This window comes from Vicugna pacos, chromosome 4 (genome assembly GCF_048564905.1).
Source record: "Vicugna pacos chromosome 4, VicPac4, whole genome shotgun sequence".
Taxonomy (NCBI): domain Eukaryota; kingdom Metazoa; phylum Chordata; class Mammalia; order Artiodactyla; family Camelidae; genus Vicugna; species Vicugna pacos.
The window spans coordinates 9,179,937-9,202,044 of record NC_132990.1 but is presented as its reverse complement, the minus strand read 5'-3'; the positions used below and the strand labels follow the sequence as shown (position 1 = coordinate 9,202,044).

At 46.8% G+C, this 22,108-nt stretch overlaps 2 protein-coding genes across 2 annotated transcripts in view; one reads left to right on the top strand and one right to left on the bottom strand.

Moving 5' to 3' along the window:
• The window catches only part of UBE2R2 (ubiquitin conjugating enzyme E2 R2), a 91,134-nt gene extending 80,327 nt beyond the window's left edge, over positions 1-10,807 (top strand). Inside the window, exons 4-5 of the mRNA XM_006216818.3 lie at positions 8,145-8,279; positions 9,571-10,807. Of these exons, the coding sequence (XP_006216880.2) occupies positions 8,145-8,279; positions 9,571-9,790 (355 nt within the window). The 3' untranslated portion in view covers positions 9,791-10,807. The remainder of the gene's footprint in view (positions 1-8,144; positions 8,280-9,570) is intronic.
• A 3,352-nt stretch (positions 10,808-14,159) lies between these two features.
• UBAP2 (ubiquitin associated protein 2) overlaps positions 14,160-22,108 on the bottom strand; it is a 95,646-nt gene continuing 87,697 nt past the window's right edge. Inside the window, exons 19-28 of the mRNA XM_015249975.3 lie at positions 20,207-20,402; positions 19,323-19,414; positions 18,996-19,043; positions 16,664-16,742; positions 16,245-16,450; positions 15,871-15,970; positions 15,683-15,790; positions 15,460-15,527; positions 15,185-15,376; positions 14,160-15,103 (exon numbers count right to left, since the gene is read on the bottom strand). Coding sequence (XP_015105461.2) covers positions 15,008-15,103; positions 15,185-15,376; positions 15,460-15,527; positions 15,683-15,790; positions 15,871-15,970; positions 16,245-16,450; positions 16,664-16,742; positions 18,996-19,043; positions 19,323-19,414; positions 20,207-20,402 — 1,185 coding nt within the window. The 3' untranslated portion in view covers positions 14,160-15,007. The remainder of the gene's footprint in view (positions 15,104-15,184; positions 15,377-15,459; positions 15,528-15,682; positions 15,791-15,870; positions 15,971-16,244; positions 16,451-16,663; positions 16,743-18,995; positions 19,044-19,322; positions 19,415-20,206; positions 20,403-22,108) is intronic.

The following is a 22,108-nucleotide window of genomic DNA, read 5'->3' as shown; positions in this document are numbered from 1 at the left end:
TAAATGACTGTGGTTATGCTGGTTACTTACTCCTTTAGGTACTTTGTTCAATCTAGTATACTTAGAAAGGGTTGAGACAATAGATATATTTTGGATTTCAGTACATCTTGTCAGTATATATTTTTTATCAGAAGAAAATGACTCCCCTTTTTAATTCAAATAAATGTGTTAATACACATTACCTTGGCAAACATCATGCCTCTGAATTCTAATTCTCAGATAAATCAGGCATACACAGAGACTTGCCATTAATTTATTATGTCTCTGAAGTAAGGAATCACCACATAGTCACTATGCTTTCTGCTTTACTTTAATGAGACTCTTCCCTCAAGGATAATACATTTCTTAATAGTCAGAAATAGAATTAGTTCATTTTCATGAAAATATAATTCCAGCAGTTCCAATCTATACATATCTGAATTTATTATACTCTACCATATAGCAAAACACTCCTTTTTAAAATGTCACTTTATGCTTTTAACAAAACTATTTATGAGAAAGGAAAATGGTCAACTGTTTGTAAATTTCTCTTTGTTTTGTAGTTGTGATGTTTCATCATCACTGGGCAGTGCACCATAGGAATATCTGGAATGTGTAGGAGGTATGCATTTCTTGTAAAGGGCAATTGTAAAAAGGGAAGCTGGAAGGAAGAACTGATATGATACTTCGTATACCTCCAGGGGCATGAATATATTAGTTTTAAGACCATTGCTTTACACAGAATCTTTTATGATCATTAGCAAAATTAGACTACTTCTTCAACCCCTCATATCCCTACATCACACAATAGTAGCTGATTATTTGTACCTTTAACTTTACTTATACATACCTATTAACTTGATTTTTCAGAATCAAATAATATACTATCACTTGGATATAAAAGAAGGGAAAATCGATATACTTATTCTACGTCGCATCTTCTCTCTCCCCCTTTTCCTTCTGACTTCTAACATTATTTCTTTATTGTTAGGGCTATGAAAACTTCTAATCTACACCATTTTGTAACATAATCCCAATTTTAAAAATGCTTAAGTTATTAAATGAATTCAGTTTGCTGCCCAGTGTCTTACTTTGTTTGATCCATTAATTGACTGAAATTTGTCCATTAGTAATTTCTCGAGGAATTGCTCCTAGGAGCCATATAATGTTCCCTGAATTTTTACATGTTCAAAATGTGTGCTTGTGTGTATGAAAATGTGTATGCCATTAGACTTCAGATGACAGTTTTAACTAGGCATAAGATTTCAGGATCATGCTTTCTTTCCTTGAGGAATTTGTGGGCACTACTCTGCTATTTATTGTTGCTATAGAAAAGCTTGGCTATCCTTTTTCTCATCTCTTCCACCCTATACAATTGTTTAAGAGGCTGGCATGCTTTCAGACGACACACATTATTTTATCAGTGTAGTCAAAGTGACAGTGTATAGAAAAGGTTTTAAATACTTCAGAAGATTTGTTGAAAAATTGACTAAAAATGCGGAGTTGTTCTTTAAGTATGACTTTGGTACTTGTTTTTCAGGGCTAGTAATAACCCTAGACTAGAAGTAGTAGCTCTAAGGTGTTAAGTGATTCCTGGTTTTGGAGGTTGAGTGTTGAGTCATTCACTTCCCACCCCACCACCCCACCTACCCTTTGAGAAAACAAGCCTCTCCTTTCTTCAGAAACAGAGCCCCAAATAAGATTTTTCTCGTTGCATTCTTTTGCTGCCTAGATGGATAATCTATTGTCATTACCCATGGAAATTCAGATTTTTGCCTTTACTCCTGTGTACACACTACACACAGGCTGTATTTTCCTTGTCTCGGTCTAAAATATTAAGAACATTTTTTCTTTTAAGAAAGGCCTTGGGGATGGGTATAGCTTGGTGGCAGAGTGCATGCTCGTGTTCACAAGGTTCTGGGTTCAATCCGCAGTGGCTTGTTACCCAGAGGGTAGGGGTTGCAGAGGAGAGAAAGGCCTGTTTCTCATTTAATCCAGTCCATTGAGGGCAGGGAACTGCTTTCATACTAATCTGCCCTCTAAAACTACCTTTGCCACTTTGGGTGCCAACATTATTTTTTTTTCTCTCTGGGGCTTCAGGTCACTTGAGCCCCAATTTAGAAGCATTCCCTGGACTTCACTTCAGGAATTGCCTTCCTTGCTTTTATGCTTTTTTGGTTAGAGGCGTCACATTGTTTTCAGATTGCCCCTTTGATCTTCATCCATGGCACTAAAGGTATTTGCATTGGAAATCATTAGTTACCTTCTCAGACCCTTTTTCTCTTTTCTTCTTTTTTTTTCTTATTAAAGACAGATACATACTACATAGAATGTAGGCTGTTTTAAAAGGCGAGAGAAAGGCCACAAGGAATGGGGATTGGTTTAAGTAGAAGTAGATACACATTCCATAGACAGAGTGCGGTCTGTCTCTGAAGACCTTTTTGTTTCTTAGTTCCATGTAATCATTACATGGTCCTTCAATGTGTTAATCTTGGAGTAGGAGAGTAAATGGAGAGTTTTGGTGTTTGTGAATATCTAAGGGACGTAGAGTGTTTTGTACGCTTTGTGGAACCTCATCTGCCTTGGATACCTGGTGGTGCCCAGAACTCTGAAAAGTCAGGAGAGCACAACCTGATGTGAAATACTTTACCCTTTCCCATTTGTTTCTGTTATTCTTAAGGTGGTAAATTGTACATACTTCACACAGGTCATTTATGGCACTGAAATATCAAGAGGCAAGATATGAAGTCCCTTTGCTGCTAAGTTGTCCAGAGTCAGCAAAGTTCTACACTCCATCCATATCCAGTCTATGGCTGTAGCAAGACAGCAGTGGAGATGCTATAAGGTTCAGTTTGGCCTGTTGTAGAGTCTTGACTGCTGCATGGCATTGTTATCTGAAAGTGGTTCCATATTCACATGTGTTTGGACTTCTCCATGTCCACCTTCACTGGTCTTTTCCATTTAGCACCCCAGTGAACATGTTCAGAAAATAAAGTTGTACATAGAAGGCTTTTGTAACCTGAAGAAGAGTAAGGCATCTCACTTACCTTTGAAAGCCTATGTCAATTTATATAACAAGACCCAGTGAGTAGTGAGAGCTGGCCAAATGGGAAGGCAAGAAAAACATGCTATGCTAAAATTGTAGGGATCCCAGAGCATCAGCCAACTAGTGTCCACTGAAAGTGCAGTATTTCTCTTCCTCTTAGAGGAAGCCAGCAAAGTTTCTGGAAGAAGAGATCCACAGTCCTATCCTCAGATGTCCAAGATTAATTTAGGGGATGAGAGTTCCTTATGGAATTAGAAGGTTTTAAGGAGTAGGCATTAATCAGCAAAGAATGAAGTTGGGAGGGTAGGGGGTAGGGACCCCTGATGCTGCCGTATGTATGTGATTAGGAGCACCACACCATGGCTCCTCTTCATGGTTGGAAGAAGCAAAATGTGCTTTGTCCAGAACCAAGTGGGAAGCTTTGGGGGGATCTCTCAGACCCTGCAGTAGAATTCACAAGTGTTTTTCCTGAGGCACCACCCCAAAACTGCCTACCATACCTCCTGCAGGCCCTTTGATACAAAAGTGGTCTTTGGCAGATTTGTTTTCCTGTGAAGGAAAGATAATAGTATTTTCCTTGGCACTGTGAAGATATACAGCATGGGACCAGATTTATGGACCCACTCTCTAGAGGCCCCTGCTTCGTGTGAAAGGGTCCCAAGAGTAGGGTAGGAAGTTCTTCTGTCTGGTCTTCTCTACAACCCACTGAAAGGGCAGGGAGCTAGGGACTGCACTGCTGGGTGGCAAAGTAGGCAAAGTCAAAGGAGAACGGCTATTAGCTGTACTGTTCCTAGGGTGCCTGTAAACCCCATTCTGGGCCAGGACAGTTTTATTTGCTCCCTTGATGTTTGCAAATTGGGTTCCATTGCATTCAAATTGCCAGTTTCATTCCATGCAAATGATACATATTTTGTGTATTTTTTAAATTTCCATTTTAAACTAAAATGTTCTGATTTTGTGTATTTTCATCTGGGACCCTCATTCCTACTATGTGTTTCGGGGACTGCACAGCAGAACTATTGTATTTGTTGGTTTTTTAACAGGATAAAGAAAAACTATAATATGTGACCCATTAAGCTATGACATTTTATTTTTCCAGTCATAACAGACTTCCTTGCCATGATATCCTTTTTAAATTCCTCTCCCATGTTGAAGCATAATGAGGACTGAATTTTAACTGGGTCATCTTCTGGTGTTACTGGTCCATCTTTTGAAATAGTGTAAATAAGATTAAAAGAACCCTTCTAGGTCAGGCACTAAGCTTTGCTTCGCCATACGTCAACTTTTATCAAATGTGTAAAACCTAAAAATCTCAGTCAAACTGTTTCTTTCTGTATCTCTTGTGTATGTGTATATGTTCTAAGAGTCAAGTTGAGGTTTTTATGAACCCTTTCCACCTCACATGCTGCCTGGATGGTGTATTTATACACTGGTGGAAAATGCCAAGTCTTTAATCCTGCAAAATTCCAAACTTTACCATGGAGACCTGTAAATCATCTTCTTTGCTGAGTTAAGGCTTATTTCTGCCCTCCCTGCTAAAGTTGTACTTGTGGTGACATAGTAGCTAACAGAGAAAGGGCAGCCCCATCTCCTTGACTATTGCCTGTAAAAAAGGGGACAAATACAGTATTACCCATTGGGTCTTAGATGTCTGATTATGATTTCCTGTCTCTTAAAATACTTTAGTTTTGTTTTTAAACATGTCTGAGCTCTGTAGAACTTTACAACTTGATAGCTTGCTAGTGTGTGTGACTGTGTATGTGTGTGTGTGTCTGTGACAGAGTGGTTAGTTTTCTATTTTCTTCTGGTGTTTTTATTGCTTACAAATGTACTGTTTATTCAAGGGAGGATAGCAAGATCATTTTGACCCAGATAGTGAAGCAGGCAAAAGGATCTGAAATATGAACCTGAGGGCTACATAAATTGGAGTAATTTCGTCTGTCCTTTTGTCTGTCTGTACTTCCTTTCTCCTCTCAGCATTTTTCTCTTTTGGCCCAGATCCTCTGTCCTGAAAATTAGCGTAGTCCCTTGCCGTGGCCTAAAGTGGGAACAGAGGAAGCAGATGTATTTCTAGAAGTGTCTCTGACTTCGGTAATAGTGGTGGTCATGGGCATTGTGCAGTAAATAGAGTACACTTAAAAACTCTCCCATATTTTTATCCTAGATCCGTACTGGATTAGGTCTGTTCTTTATTGTGAAACGTGTTAAACACTTACACCACAGGATTATTCCTCAAAACCTACAGTAGAGAAGTGGAGTTAATCTTTATGGGAACTGAGAGTCTGGGGATGGGCCCTCAGTTTCTGTTCTGCTAATCCAAGAAATATATGTCCAGATACCACAAGATTGTCTAAATGGACAGATGTTACTTCTGCTAAAAACTAAAGCTTCACGTGGAACTGTGAATTTATATGGATAGAAAGAATGGTTGTATATTGTGTTCCTTATCCTTTTCCCCTTTGTTCAGCTCTTTGGGAAACTGATCACTTTCATATGCTTTGGTGACCTCTTCATTGTATATATTATTTTGATAGTTTCATTATTTGGTTTTTCTTTCTCTTCTTTCACTTATTGTTAACCCTCTTCACCTTCTGCTTTTTTTATTCTGAAGAAAAAAATACAATAAATGAATAAAGATTTTAAACACTTACCGAAACTAACAACAGAAAAAGAGGTAATCATTGGAATAGTCCCAGGGCTCGGTTCTGTTTTGTACATTCTATCAGTATTGTCTTCACAGTTTAGTTTTTCCATTCTGTAAAAGTAGGATTAACAATACCTTGCAGAATTGTTTGGCATGTTACAGGTGTTAACGCCAGTGTTAAATTATTTTGGTACAAGTGCTAGACAGCGTAAACTATGTTATGATACTGCTTCTGAACCTTTTCCAGTCAGGTTAATAGGAAACATGTATCTGTAGACAGGTTTTGTAGATCACAGTGTAGTAAACTGAAGATGTTCCTTTGGCCAGAACTTAGTGTTCCAGAGGCTCACGTTGTCCCAGGTCCTACCCATCCAGCTGCCTGAGGGAATCATATATAATTTACCTGTAACCCATTCACAACATACTGGTTCTGAAATTTTGAATAGGATATTGCATGTGAATTGTGTCAGGAATCTTTGGTAGAGGCGGGGAAGATCTCAGTTCTGTTCTGCTCTGTACCGGCCTTAAATTAGGCGGGCTCTCAGCACTTGGTGACAAAGATGGCCATCTGATCTAGGCTTTCTCTGTTCTCACAGTTGTAGTCCTACCGAGAATAAAAATTGCCTTTCAGCTATTAGAACCATCATAGTTCCCACCAGGGTTCCGATTTGCCCAGTGTGAGTCACGTGCATATTCCCAAACCCATCATCATGGCAAGATGGATGGAATCCTTTGGCCAGCACTTGGTGGCATGTCTACTGCTATGGGTAGGTAGGTTGTTTTTATGAAGGTATGGCATGATTGTTGATTGAAAGTATAGAAGGAAAGGAGATTAACCCCACTTGAAACAGTAGAATGGATTCTCTGTACGGAAAAAAAGATTCTGCTCTCCAAAGGAAGAAAGTGAAAGTGTCAGCTGTATTAAGTGCTTGATGCTTCTGAAAACATCATGGGTTTCAATTTAGGAGTACATGGTATTAGAAGTGAGTTCTTGTTTTGGTAGAAATAGATGGTTCACCATTTTTAAAAATTTTACTTCCCAGTTTGGAACTTTAATGAGAACCACAAGATATAAGAAAATCAACTTGGTGAAACCACCCTTGGGGAAGATTTCCTAATTCGGCTAATGTAATTCATCTAGACCTGTGCTGTCCAGCTACGTGGCCACTGACTGCATGGGACTGTTTAAACTTATTTCTTCATATGCATCATCTACCATTCAAAGTACTCAGTGGCCACATGTGGCTAGTGGTTACTGTATTGGGTGTGATTAGTGAAGAATTTACGAAGGATGGGGAAGGGTGAAGAAAAGGAGTTACTCTTAACCTAATAGAAAGAGTGGGGTATTATTATGTATGTGATAAATGGATTTTTAATTAGATGAGAATGTTTTCTCTGAAAGTGCCTTTGTCATAATCTTGTATAATCACATAACAGAAACTCTTTGCCCTTTTTAGGAAAAGGTTTCATCAAATCAAACATCTAATTGCCTGGTTCCCTCCCTTTATTTTTTGCTTGGGGCCAGGAGCAAAAGGCTATTTTGCAACAGCACAATCTATAACCTCGCACCAATGAGAAAAGGTAGAGAAATTTAATTTTTCCTCCGATGTTTCTCTTTACATACGTGCACATTGCTTGTAGTGGAAAAAAGCCTGGGAATTATTTTGAACATTTTTGCAACGTGTTGAGCTTATTGTTACTTTATCTAACAGAAACTTTATTCCCTGTGATTAAGGTGTCTAGTTTTTATCTGTGGATGAAAATTTCCCACAAGGAAAAAGATTTCTAAGCCCTGGGCGATCAGGGATGGCATCTAACTCGCTCACTGTTGTACATCCAACAGCTCACTTGGTGCCTCTGGCACGTAGTAAGTGCTTAGTAAATATTTCTGAATCAAGATTTCTGTTATTCAGAGACTAGTTCATCCATGTCAAGGCTGTTTGTTGCTTTTTCGCCATACTCCTGCTTAACTCTGTCTTGCTTCCCTTAGAAGTGTGGAAAAGAAGTGCGTTTCTATGTAATACAGTTTTTCAGATCTTCTAAGCAGCCATGATATGAATTAAAATATATGGAGTAACATCATTTTTACCCTCCCTCATGAAGAGATAGACTTCAAGCTAAATAATTTTGCTTTTGCTTTTTCTTACTGCACTTAACTTACAATTTTTAAAATATGTTATTTGAAAAGCTTTCAGGCCTCTCCTTTTTGTAGATCGGAACATGTAGCCAGTTAAGACAGTGCCTTCTGCAGAGTTCATTTTTGGCTCTGTAACATGACCTTTATGCTAAACTGAGATTCCCTCTGCTTTGTCTCCCAGGTAGCAGCTAGTCAGATGGAGTACTGAAAACAAGATTTTGATACTCTGTTCCCTTTCCCCTAAGATCTCAAATATATCCTTAAGTTTAAAACCAAAATACTTTTGAGTCCTGTGAATATGAGTCTTCATAGGTGACCCTTTCTTTTCCTGTTTTTAGGACTATCCTGTTAAGTGTAATCTCATTGCTTAATGAGCCCAACACCTTCTCCCCAGCCAATGTGGATGCTTCGGTTATGTTCAGGAAATGGAGGGACAGTAAAGGAAAAGACAAAGAATATGCTGAAATCATTAGGTAAGGTGCTGTGTTTTGTCTTCTGTTTGGTTACTTCAAATCTTCATACAGAACCAAAGTATTTCCTAGAACCAAGAGTTTAAATTGAACTCAAATGTCTACTCCATGTCTCTCAGTTAGATTTATTTTTGGGGAAGAGATTTCTGCCTGAGTCTAATGTCCACCAGGATGGAGACATCCAAATGTTTATATAGGGCCTGGAGCTTAGAAGAAAAGTATGGGCTGAACCCTGATGATTTGAGAGCTGTCACCGTGAAGGGTCAGAACCGTGGGGAGGGGTAGAATGGTTCAGGGAGAGAGCACTGTGAGAAGAGATTCAAGCCTGTAGGCCTCGGCAGCGTCAGGAAGTAAGGGAGCAAGAACAACTGAGAGAAGTTGGTCTAATTAAAAAGGAGGCAGGAGGAAGAATACTGTTTTGGTTTTCAAGTTCAGTTTCTCTAGTCCCTTGATAGAGGTCACATTTTCATACATGTATGAAGCCTTCATACATTCATACAGTCAGTGTTTGTTGCACAGCTGTATGTGCCAGGCTGTGTTCTAAGAACTGAGGAAATAGAATTAAGATAGACAAGGTCTCTGCTCACATTCAGGGGGAAGGAGGACAACAGAAAGGTGAACAAAAATGAGGAAAATCCTAAAAAGAAAAGAAATGCTAGATAGTGGGTAAGTAGGATAATACGAAGGAATGAGAAGATGGCTGCTTTAAATTGGATTGTCAGAACAGAGAATATCACCTCTGAGGCGATGTTTCATTTTAGACCTGAGTGACAAGAATCAGCCAACCATATGCAGATCAAAAGAGTACAGAAAAATTAACTAGGTGTGTTGATGGTACTGGAGAAAAACCCAGGGTGGCCTGAATGTTTTGGAATTGGAGAAAGTAATGGGTGGTGAGAATGAAGTGGTAAGGAGGTGTAGATCATGCAAGACTTTGAAATCCAACACAAGATACTTGGGTTTTACTCTGTGCAAATAGGATTACTGAGTTGTTGGGGCTGCATCCTGTTTAGGATAAGATGGCTGGGTGAACAAAATCAGAGGTGGTTTCTGGCTAACCAGCATTTGAGACCCACCACTTTGAACACCCTTCACAAGGCGTTACTAAGCGTCCTTCAGAATGATGCCTGATGGGCCAGAACCTCTGGTGTAGTAGAGGGTCTGTCGGATGCCTTCAGGTAGGTAGGTAGGTAGGTACTAAAGTTCAGAAACCTGAGTCATAAGGAATCTTCAATTTCTTAGACCAATTATAAATTCATCTTTCGGAGATTTAGATAAACTATCCTCCCTTCAGGAAACAGGTTTCAGCCACTAAAGCCGAAGCAGAAAAGGACGGAGTGAAGGTCCCCACGACCCTGGCGGAATACTGCATCAAAACTAAAGTGCCTTCCAATGACAACAGCTCAGATTTGCTTTATGACGACTTGTACGACGACGACATTGATGATGAAGATGAGGAGGAGGAAGATGCCGACTGTTACGATGATGATGATTCTGGGAATGAGGAGTCGTGACGTGCTCCTTCAGTGCCCCTGCACTGCCCTGCCGTCTCAGGCCAAAGGGAGGGGAGCAAGTGGGGACCTAGCAGTGGCCCCTCAGCAAAAACCTATCACGGGGGTGGGGAAAACAAACACGGCTCCTGCTGACTCCCCTTATGGATCTCAGTTTGCTCCTTTTTGTGGACCTCTTAACGGAGAGAACGTAATCCTCCACAGAATGTCTGAATTCTTGCATTCTTTGCCCTTCCATCACTGTATTGATTTTTTTTTCTTTCTTTCTTTAAACCTAAATTCTCACCTCACTCCGTCTCTACAAAGTGTTCACAGTGAAACACATTTGGTCTGTTTTTAGATTCTTGAAGAATTAGTCTTTCATCAAGACGTTTAATGTGTTTAAAGCTGGGAACCCATTAGGAGTTCACAAGTGCTGCATATGCTGGGTAGCAAAAGAAAAGAAAAAGCCTAAAACCCCCACAAAACAAAAACTTTTTTTTTTTTTAAAGCAAATTTGCCAAGGTTTAGCTGCTCATTTACATTAGTGTGTGTGCATTTGTTCAGCCCCATGGTGGTGAGTTTTGTTTCTTTCTCTTCTTAAGGCTGGGGTACAGTGGGCATCAGGGACTTTGCTAAGGGTAAGCCTGATGAAGTGAAGGGCACAGGGCCCCCTTCAGCCTCCAGAAAATCATCCTAACAAGGAGGGAGGCCTCAGCTACTCTGAGAAGTCAGATTTTGTTTTTTGAAATCGATTGGGATCTAAAGCCTGAAATAAATATTCATACTTTACATAGAACTGAGCACTTGATTGCTATTTATTTTGAAAGCAGAGTTGTTTTTTTTTTCCCCCAGGGAGTGGGGAGAGTGGGGATTAGTGTGTGTGTGCGCGTGTGTGTGGAGTCTTAGTGATGGGAACAGAGAGTTAAAAATCACTATGCCAATTTTGGTTGATGCTGCTGGGGGAAAATGTCAAAACTACTGGTGACCACTGTTCGTAGAGAAAACATCTGTTATATATTTAACATGGCCTTTCCCTGAGAAATACACTCTTACTGCGGATTTTTTTTAAGTAGCCAGTTTTAATTACTCAGTATTAATACTAGGTGCATGTGTTAAGATTTTGGTTTTCATTGAGCTGCTTATACTGATAGTGGTAACTGTGGATACGTGAGACATGAGTGACCGGTTCCCGCTTTCCTCATTGGATGTGACCTGGACTTTTCTCTCCTTTCAATGTATTCGGGCTGTGGATTGCCAGCAGAAGTTGTGCATGGAGCTTTCCCTGAGCTTCTTTTGATTCTTCTGGCAGAGCCGAGGGAGTTGGCTGCAGACAGTGTCTTGGCGACACTAGATCTTCCTGCCCTGCAGTTGCTGCAGCCTTGATTTCCCCGTCTCGATCATGTGTTACTTCAATCAATACTGAATTCCATCAAGCTTCACCAACCAGGGACTTCAGAACTTGGCGGTGATTTTTGTTTCTTACGGGAGTGGGCCAGTTCCTAGGAGGGCAGTTTTCTTTCAGTGGGGAATATTTTGGAGGGAAAATACAGCAAAGACTGGCTATAATCCTGTCAGATCCCTGCACACTAGTGTCAACTCTTTTTCTTCAGATCGTGTAGCTCAGAATGGAAGGGTTGATGAGGGGTAGGATGGGTCCTAGGACAGAGTAGATGATGCTTGCTTGCATCCTTAGTTCCTCCTTCCTTTCTGATCTCAGGGTTTTCATTCAGACTCTCCAAACATTTGCTAATCCCCAGCAGCCATCTCTGGACTAGTCTGCTCTAGTACTAAGTGGGAATGTTCAACATGCCAAGGTTCATACAGGACACCATTGAGCCTGGTCCCAGAACCTGTCCAAACTCCATGGGTTACTTGCACCCCTGAATCAGGTGGCTGAAATCATATTCAGAGAAAAGAGCAGCTGACAAACAGTGAGTACAAACTCTTGTAGAAGGATGTTGGAACTAGGTTTTTATGCCCCACACTTCCTAAGTGACACGTCAAATAACTTACAAATCTTCTGGAGCCCAGAGTCTCTCACAATACTCTGATTACCCCCACACACACCACTCCCATAGTCCTGTTTACAGCCAGTAGCTTGGTCTCACTCTCTTGGACCCCTTTTAAAACTAAGCCTTTTTCCTTACTGCTAAAGCATTTGTTTTCCAGGGCAGGCCAGACACCTTGGCATCGTGGGAGGTGCTATGCTGCTCAGCCCTGTCGCTAGGCCCTGTCGGCCTCTGTTACACATTGACTCAGGGAGCCAGAGAGCCAGGTAGAGTTCGTACCTCTCAGCCCTTCGGGGTGTTACTGTTGAGGGCTGGGTTTGCCTCTGATAAGAGTACAATCAGTTCCAGAAAGACTGGGGTGTGTTGATTTGCTTAGCAGGTAGACATTCTGATAGCTCAGACTTGTAAAACCCAGATGCTGGTTCCAGAGCTCTGTCCTGAGAACACATCCTATGGCAAAAGAAAACTGGAGCATGTAACCTTTTTCTTTTGGAAGCAGAGCTCTCAGGCTCAGGCCCCAACCTCGTGAGTACAGTTGTGCTGATTACTTGGTGTAACATGAACTCAGACTCCTGCATTTTTAGGTTCCTTTTGATTCTAGTGGAGGTCTCTGGGTGCTCTCCAGGTCTGTGTATTTTGAGGCTGGGTGGAAAAAGTATAATAGGATTCAGATTCAGTTGTTGCTTCTGTCTTCCCCACTTTTATTTCATACCATTCCGGAGTTCCTTTCTATTAGCCAAACTTTTTGTAGTCTTCTCTGCTTGTCCCTGGTAATTATTTGTTTATTTGCTGTTTCCTTGTTTGGGACAAACATAGTAAGAGATTGAAGGGGAAAATGTGTAGCTCTCCACTGAAAATTAATTCTCCACCCCTCCCATACTGATTTTAAAAAAAGGTTTACAAAGATTCAGATGCAATTTTCAACTATTCTGAAACCAGCAGGACCCACCTGACTTTAATAGTTTTCTTAGATGAAATTGTAGGTGTTTTTCTTCAGTTTAACTTATGAGAAAAGATTATCTGATGCGTTTTGTGTTTGACTTCCCCTTTAGTGGTTTATTTTGTCTTTTTCTGCCCATCTGTCTACTAATAAAATGTGAAATAAAATATACCTGTATTGCTATTTCCCCATGGGATGACCCTCTTCTTTTGTGTGTTAAAATTAAAAGGTCTTAGTATTTCCTGTTCCCTTGCTTGTGCCCAGGGCTCAGCTGAAAAATTTAAACAGAAACCAAATCTTGCTGACCTGCCTTTTATGACATTCTGCTCAGCTTACCTCCTAACAGAATAAACATCCCCAAATCCTTACTTGCCTTTAAGAAGGGTTATTAAAAACAAAGGCATTTGTTAACCTTAATTCTGAAATAGGGCACAATCTGCCAATACAAGTAGGTCGGTGAAGTGAAGGAGGGGGTGGGTGCTCTACTGCCCTCCTTAGGCAAGTTTTCTGTTATTATTGTCGCTTGTCATCTAACTAACTTCCTGCTGCTAAAAAGCAGGGATCAGGTGTGAGACCATGTAATTTAATTTTCAGTTTCAGATGTGTACACCCATCTTTTTTAAAAGTCAGGATCCCAAGCTGTGGCTTTATAGCAGCACGTGACCATGGACCAAGGTCAAAAAAGAAAAGGCGAAGACTGTACCCCTAGGCTGGTTCTTGAAATGAGAAGCTCTAATGCTTCAGACAACACCTGAGGCCAACACACGGGAAGAGTTTATGGCCCTGGTTGTTTCTGGTGGCCTGGATTCAAGAGGGAGGAGCCGGACTAGCACAGGGGGAGTCAGAATCCTGGCCCCTGGCCCCCGGTGAGTTAATTCCTTGGGACTTTCTGGAGCAGGTATTTAGCCCGGGACCCACTTACCAGCTTCACACCGCCCTGACTCACTAGCCATCTGTTCCACCAGAGCCCATGGCTGTCAGTCAAGATTGCATCTGGTTGATGAAAAGCAAAGGACAGGTTTAGCTGCTCAAGCTTATTCTCTTACAAGCCTAAAACTGTTCTTAGTTCTTATCTTTGCTCCTTTGGAAAAGAGTGCACCCTGCCCTAACATTCCTGCTGACAGGCCCCAGTGGGAGACTGCTTTGTCCCCTAAGTCTGTTAACAGAGTCACAACAAAAGCAAAGGTAACTGATAAACACTGCCTGTGCCCTGTCAGGAGGAGTAGCTTTCTTTTTCAGCTGCATCACTTAACTTTTCCTTCCCTGGATGCTGTTTGGGCCCAGCAAAGCAAGAGATACCAACTGAAGCTCTCACAGCCTGTCATCAGAAGACGGACCATGTGAGCTCTACGTCAGCCCTGTGAAGACCAGGGTCCCAGGAACCAGAGGCAGGTGGCCTGTGCCCTGGGCCATCCCTCAGTCACACCACACAGAGACCGAGCATGCTCTCAGAATTTTATTAGGTGGAGTTGGGCAAAAGAGAAAACCTCTGAAAGTCGCCCACCTGGTTTAGGACGACCAAAATAGAGGAGACAAGCGCTCATCGAAATGAAAGCATATCTTCAATATTTTTTTTTAAATGGGAGCTGACTGGCTGAGTATCTCTGAGTGCAAATTCAGATTATTTTAAAAATGGTCAGCCAGAAGAAGGTAAGTCTCTGGGGACAAGACCAGACCAGAAGCAGAAGCCTCTGCTCTATATGAAGACAAACAGGTGTCACTTTTATGGTGGGCGGGGGGGTTATCTCTGCTATTACCAGAGCAAGATTTGGCAGAAGGGGAACATGACAAAAGGACCAGTTTCTCTAAGAGATGGATAAAGTAATCAATCACACAGGGAAGAAAACTCAAATAGTGGTTTACAAGGTAGTGAGATAAGTCGTGATTCTTCATTGGTACCTGACCCCAATACCCAGACTGCCTTAAACCAGCCCTCCCAGACGCTGCCACTGAGAGGATGGTGTAGAAGGCCTGGAGGCAGAAGGGAGGGAGGGGATTACTCTGCTACAGCGAGAAGGGGTTTGAGTGGGGACAGCTGGCAGCTGGCTAAGAGTAGCAGTAGCGCCCCCACTCCCCCAAGACTTCGATCACATTTACAAATACATACATAAATACACTACATACAACAGCGAGTCTGGGAGGCAGGCTCCCCACAGAGGCTCGGCTGACACAGTTACACGTTTCAGGAACTCTAGGAAAGGGCGCCGGGCTCCTAGAGAAATGGGCTCCGTGTGTTCTCTCCTGCCCAGAGTAAGCCCCACCCCACCCCACCCCTCCCTTCTTCGGGGCTCAGTTTGTCCAGTATGGAGAGTTGCCGTAGGCAGGTTTGGAGGCTTGTGGCTTGGGCTGCAGGGAGCTGGGCTGGCTGCGCTGACCGGAGCCACTCTGAGGAGGAGAGAAGGCTGTCAGGGCTGAAGCAGAGCCCCCAGCCCAGGGCAGGGTGGCTGCCTCCACCACTGGGCTCACCTGAGCGTCCTGCGGCAGGTGGTGGTGTAACAGCTGTGAGTGAGGCTGCTGGTGGGCGGGCAGGATGTGCAAGAACGGTGGGGGCGCATAACCAGGGGCTGCGCCAGGAGCCAGGGGCCCGGTGGAGCCCAAGGCCGAGGGCAAGCTGAACGGTGGAGGGGTCCCTGCGTGAAATCCCTGCTTGTCAAAAGTCTGCAGGTCAGAGAGACAACAGTGAAGGCCCGCTTGGCAGCATCTTCCCACCAGCCTACCCATTAGCATCCGTCCTCCCTCACCTGGGTCTTGTTGTAGACAGAACCAGTCATATCAGGGAGACCACTGGTGCCTGAAGATGCGGACACTCCTAGGAGGAAAAGCAGTTGTTCCCACTGCAGCTGGTCCCAGCTCCAGCCTCCCCCACCTCCAGGGGCACTCTGGGGTAGCCTCGCCTGAGGAGCAGGCAGGGTAGGAGATGACTCCTCCAGGCCTCAGTCCTGGAAAGGAAGGGGCAGACGCTACCTTTGCCAGGCACAGAACCTGCAGACTTGTTTTGTGCCTGCGATGATCCACCGTAGCCACCCTTGGTGTAGTCTCCCGCTGCTGTCCCCTGGGTCAGGTCGTCATAACCTGGCAGGCAGGGGACAAGAGCATGTGTGAGCTAGGCAAGTCTGTTCCACTCGCACCTCTGTGCCCGGAGCACCCCTCACCTGCGCTGTAACTGTGCTGGCCGTAACCACTGGCCTGCTGGAAAGGGGTGGTGGGGGTGTTAAGGCTCACACCATGCTGCTTGGCTGAGGCTGGAGGGACCTGGTGGGGGGCAAGCAGGAGAGGCATTAGTGGAGGAACAGAGTAGGGGGAGCAGGTCACGTACCCCCAGCTTAGCCTTAGGCAGCAGGTGACACACCCACTAGGGACCTGTCTTCATTAGCGCAACAACACACACTAGATCTAAAAGGGGAAGGTAACCTCACCCCCAGCCTGACTCATTCCTCGAGGCCAGGAGAGAGACTGAGTGGGGACCTGTCCCTCCCTCCCTGCTTCTGCTGGCTGGAGCTAGAGTAATATCCCTCTCATTACTCACAAACATGGTGGGCCCGTACTGGAAGGCACTGGGCATGCCTGTGTAGTAGGGGAGGCCAGTGTAGCTGTAGCCAGGTGGCAGCGCAGGATTCAGAAAGGGCTGCTGGGCTGTGTGGTGGGCCTGCGACTGGTTCTGCGGTGGCTGAGCCAGTGTGGTGGGGGGCGCAGGGGAGGCAGAGTCACCTCGGCCAAACTTCGCGACATCACCTAGGAGAAGAGGAGCACTGAATCCAATCACTGCCCCATATCCAACCAGAAAAAAGCCAGACTGGCCCCTGCCAACAGGAACAGGTCTGGGGGCCAGCTCAACAACAGGAAGCTGGCAGGTTTCGGCAGCCTGTCTGCTTCTGTTGCCAGACTCGGGATGAGCTACAGGCCAACTGGATGCCCAGCTTTCCTAACCCCCTGAACAAGACTAACCTGAATATGGGTTATTAGTGAGGCTCCCATCTCGATTGGCAAGGGCTGTGGGTGTAGCAAAAGGAATCCCATAGTAATCCTAGGAGAGACAAGAGACGCCCGGTCAGCAGAACGGCCTGGCCCCACTCCTCCCCTGCAGGGAGCCCAGGCGCTCTGCTCCGGCTGCGGGGATATCACATGTGCACCTCCAGAGGGCAGCGTTCAGAGAACTCAAAACAAGTGGTGCCCGTCAGAGCTGAGCCATGTGGCAGCCACACGAAACGCAGACAAAACTGACCAGCCCCTCAGCCTTCCCCAGGCAGAGCCATTGGAGGCCCAATCAAACACGTCCATTTCACACTGCAGAAGGATGCTGGTGAATGCCACCGGCCAAACCAACTCTACTGGCTTCTCCAGGGAGAATGATTCTCAAGGGCAGCTAGGAAAGCTGACTAGACAAGTAGAAACCTATAAAAGGGTAGGAGGAGCCTAAATGGTTTAACAGGAGTAAGGGCAGCGATACCAGGTAGGTACAGGTGCAGGAAAACACTCGGGTCATGGCAGGAACTAGCCTCTCACCACCCACTCTGCCCCGGCAACACTGACACAGGAGCCACAGGAAGTGTGGATGCCAAAGGGCAAAACTGCAAAGGTGAGGCCTGCCCTGACCCTCCCTCAGCACTCAGGGCTTTGCCAGTCCTGGACATACTACACCCTGGGCCCCTGAGCCCTCCTGCTTTCCTCGTGGTTAACAGTGTCTAGGAATGGCACGTATACCTTCCTTTGGCCTCATCTCTGGCTAATCGCCAAGAAAGCCATAACATCCTCAACCAAGAACCCTAAGAGGCAGGGCTAGAAAAGCACAATTAGTAGGAACACAACTGGAGACAGGCCTAGAGGAAGCCCAGGAGGGGGAGCTCTTTCACAGAAGAAGAAAATCCAAAGGCCGAAATGACCAAAGGGGACAATGAAAGAAATCTACCTCAAAGGGCAGGCATGCTCTGAGGTGATTTCTTCTAAGGCACAAAGTGATAAAGGGAATACGAAGCAGGATGATTTGCAGGGCTGGGATCTCACTGAGCCCCTCCTAGAGGCCTGAGCAGCACCCACATGCAGACTCATTCAGGACCGTCTCCTGCATCCCATCTCTGAGCTCCTGTAGCCGGTGGCTGGGAGGTCTCATGAGTGTCGGGGGACCAGGGCCACTTCTAGTTTCCCTGCAAAGCCCTAAGGCTAACGCATCCCCAGAGACCCCGAATTCTGGTGACCACCCTAGAAATCTGCCATCACGTCCTCAATATCCTTGCTAGAGCCCCCCAGAGATGTGGGCAGCAGCTGGAGCATCCTGCAGGCCCCTGAGCAGCAGTGTGATTGGCTGCTGGTTCGCACACTGTACGGAGAGCTGCCCAGGTACCAGCCTCTGGAAATATTCCAGGAGGTGGGAAAGTGTCTTCCTGAGAGACACGAGCTTCAGCCACCAAGCCTAGGAGGTGAAGGTGGTGTCTGCGGCTCCCTGAACCCTCTGTGGCCCACCCAGGAGGGGCAACACCAAGGAGAGGAGTCTGAAGACAGACACCTCACAGGGGAGAAAGCTTTGGGGAAGAGAAACGACCATATCCAGTGGAGCACACATCCAGTCTCTGACAATATGACAGAAGCCCTGGTCTACTCAAAATTACCAGGAGCCTGGGAAACGCTGGACAAGAAGGGAGCGGCAGTCAGGAGCCTCCTTCTGCACCTGTCCTGCACCGTGGGCCTGTCCACGCGGCCAGCCCAGGGAAGGCTTCGTCCTGGTAGCAAGGGCCTAAATAAAGAGGCAACCCCGGCCTCTGAGTTAGGCTGCAGCAACCAGAGAGCTCTTGGGGCAGCGTTCTAACAGTGAGGGCAGGCCAAGCCCACAGGGGCCCTCAGAGACTGTCAGCTCCAGCCGCTCGCTCAGGAGAGCAATGCTGCCACCACAGTATCACCAACAGCCAGGCTGGACAGAGCTTCGAAGAAGACGACGTTATAAAAAATTCCTGGGGCAGCAAACAACCCCACACCTTGTGTTACATGGTTTTTTCTTTTTTAAAAACAAAGTTGGGGGTGAGAGAAGAGAAGGACCCGCATTGAGTAGGGGCGCCGCCTACTGGGGGCCCAGGTCACAGTGGTCTTCACGTTCCCTAGGCAGGGGCACAGGACATGCGCATCCCCAGGCTACAGTCGCACCAGGCACAACCACCAAACGGAAGCAGTGCTGAGGGAAGTCCTCAGGCTGAGTGTCCTGAGGCCAGGCAGGGCGGCGGTCCAGGCCATGGGAGTGGGACTCGTGAAAGTGCCCGACCCCGCCCCCCCAACTCCAAACCCCACTCACCACTGGAAGCCGTGACTGCAGCATCTGGAGCTCGTCGTAGCCATAGATCTGCACGAGGAACAAACGACTGTTAGGGACCACATACACCATCCCCCGGGAAGCCCAAGCCCACGTGGGGGCCTAAAACCAGGTTGGGGGCAGAGGATACATTCAGGGAGAGGCCCTAGTCAGGCTGCTGTGGGAAGACACCCCGCCCTGACGGAGTCTCGATGGAGAAACGCCAGGGCTCCGGGTGGCAGCAGGCTTGTGGAAGGAACTGCCGCAACCCCAGCCCCGCCAGGTCCCGCCGGGTGCCCGCCCGAGCCCAGGAGCCCCGCACGTGCTCACCGGGTAGGCGGGAAGCAGTCCTCCGGGGCCCACGAGGTACTGGTTGTGCAGCAGGGGAGGCACCCCCTGCGGCAGGTTAGGGGGTGCTTTGCCTGTAAAGATAAAAATCAAACGGAGTGAAGTGAGCACAAGAGTGAGGTCCCTCAGCTACTGTGGGGACGGACGGGGGTGTTGAGCTCACTGTCACGGTGCTGCCCCAGAAGCGGCCACGGTCTGGAGGGGCAGAAGCAGCTGAGAGAGGCCATGCTGGGGATGGGGGAGACCGAAAGCACATGCCACCACATTCAGGCCATGTCGTCAAAGGGTTCCATGCCCCTGTGACGTGAAACAGCAGCCCCGCCCACTCCTGAAGGTCACACTGCACCAAGCAAACCTGAACAGTGGGAACAATATGCCCCTCAGAACAGGGCGGGCAGGCTGGTGCCCGGAGAGGGACGGGCTGCGTCAAAGGCAGGTCAGCAGTTTTACCAAAGCACAGTCAGCTTGGCGCACACAGACTGCCCAGGTCTGGCTAAAAGGCAGTCACACCAGTGACCAGGAGGAGCCCATGGTGGCTGCTCTGTCATCTCAGCTCCAGGGATGAGCCAGGACACAAGAGTGGGGAGCTACAAGCACCAAGGCTGCCAGGAGTCCTGCCTGAGGGGAGTAGCCCCCTCAGAAACTGACTTCAGAATCACCCTGACTGGCTCCACCCACCCCCACGTCAGCACCGGAAGGACCGGGCCTCAAGAGGTCAGTGGAACAAAGAGGACAAGCGAGCAATGGCAGAGCCGGAAGGAGACTGATCTTCCGATGCCCATGGACCCACCTCGCCCTCCTCCCTGGGGGGCCGAGCTGCACCTTCAAGGGGCTGGGGAAGCAGGAAAGGCCTCTGGGGCACACACCTGAGGTCACCAAGGGCGTGGCCCTGGCACTGCTGCTGGGGGCACTCACGGCGGTACCGCCCAGGCAGAGGCTGTTCACTGCGTTCATGCTGCTCGGCAGGCTGAGCCCTGAGGACGTGGCACTCGAGGCAGAGGTTGCTGCCGTGGAGAAGGTGGCTGAGGACTGGAGGGGAGGGGCGCTCTCCACGCTGGCATGCTGGCAAAACAAAAAAGCCAGGACACATGGATCTGGGGGCAAAGCACGAGAGTGCAAGAGAACCAGCCTGGCATGGGGGCCCACAGTCTCCAGACGGACCTGGGCGTGAGGGCACCGTGGCCCCTCACACTACAGCCAGAGCAGGCCATCGGGACACAACTCATAAGCTGCGTACCAAGACGTTAAATTTGAGATTCATGACCAAGACCCTCCTAAAAATCTTTAAAGTTGCTCATGCTTTGGTATGTGAAACAAGGCACAAAACCCCAAGTAAACCTTATGTCAGAGATGAGCACAGAGTATCACCTCACAGAAAGGCAAGGAGTCTCAAGAGAGCCGACCCCCGGGCAGCCCAGCCCACGCAGGAGCCCTCTGGGGTAACTGGGCTTCTCAGCTAGTCTAACCTGGAAGTAACGGGTGGCCAACAGGGGAGGCCTTTGCTCCAGAACCTGGTGACACTTTGCAGGCCCCTGGGGCCTACCAAGGGCTCACCCGGCCCTATGCCTGCACAAAAAGAACCACCGAGGCAGGAAGGGCAAAACCTGGCAGAAAGCCCTGAAGAGCCTGAGTTCCCAGAATCCTGCCCAGGCGCCAGAAACGGGTATCAGGAAGGGCTTCAAGGGCTGCTAGGTGGGTGAAGGAGAGACACCCAGTTGGGCAAAGCAAGGCCCAAAAAGAGAGGAGACCAGCCTCCAAACCAGAACGTATCCAGGACAAAGAAACTGGAAACTCCTGGAGGAGAAGCTGAAAAGGAACAGGAAGGTGCAAGAGGAAAGGGACCATCGTGTGCTCTGCCTCCCATTGCAGACAGCTCTGCCTGTGCGGGTCCTGGTGCCACAGCCCACCCCACCCACCCAGCCCCGGCACTGGGGCCCTACCACCCAGAAAGGGGTCAGCAAATGAAGACAGCTCAAATCACGGTGTCCTGGGGCTCCCCAGGACTCCTGGTCCTTCCACCCAGATGGACAGAACCAGGGACAGGAGAGCCCAGAGCGGGGCAGAGGCTGCCCAGCTCCCCACTCCACGGTCCCTGCAGAGAGTCAGGCTTCCCCCAAGAACACCTGCCACAGAAGCAAGAACAGCTCTGCCCACTGCACTGTGATTATCACTGGCCACACAACTTTTCAACTCAACTACAGGACAGAAAAATGAACAGGCCCAGTCTTGGGAGTGGGGGAATCCACAGAAGAGCAGCTTGCTGGAGAAGTGGCTCCTGATTTGCCAGCACGAACTCAGGAGTCGCCCAGCAAGCCTCTCCTTCCTCCAGCGGACCCTGACTGGGCTCCTGTCTGCTCCTCACCTCTCAAATCTGGGAGGGAGACAAGATGCTGGCTCGCTCAGTCCCTCCAGCGGGGCTGCCACTAAGCTCCTCAGATGAGCCCAGAAAAGCACAGCTGCGCCAGACCCTCCACAGAACACAAAGGGCAGCAGAAAACACTAGGTTTCCTTCCTAAGGTTAACGCGGGAAAGACCGAGCTATGGCAGACTGATATACCTATTTAAAAACCAAAAATATTTGTAAAGTGACAAACCTATGGAAAATATTTGCATCTCCCATCACCAGAGGCTACTTACTAGTCTCCCAAGTATAAAAAATAAATGCCACAGACCAGACAGGAAAATGAACAATTGTAAACAGCTCACCCAAAAGGTAATTTAATAACTTTCCAACATATAAAATAGATGTTCAGACTCTTTCAATTAAA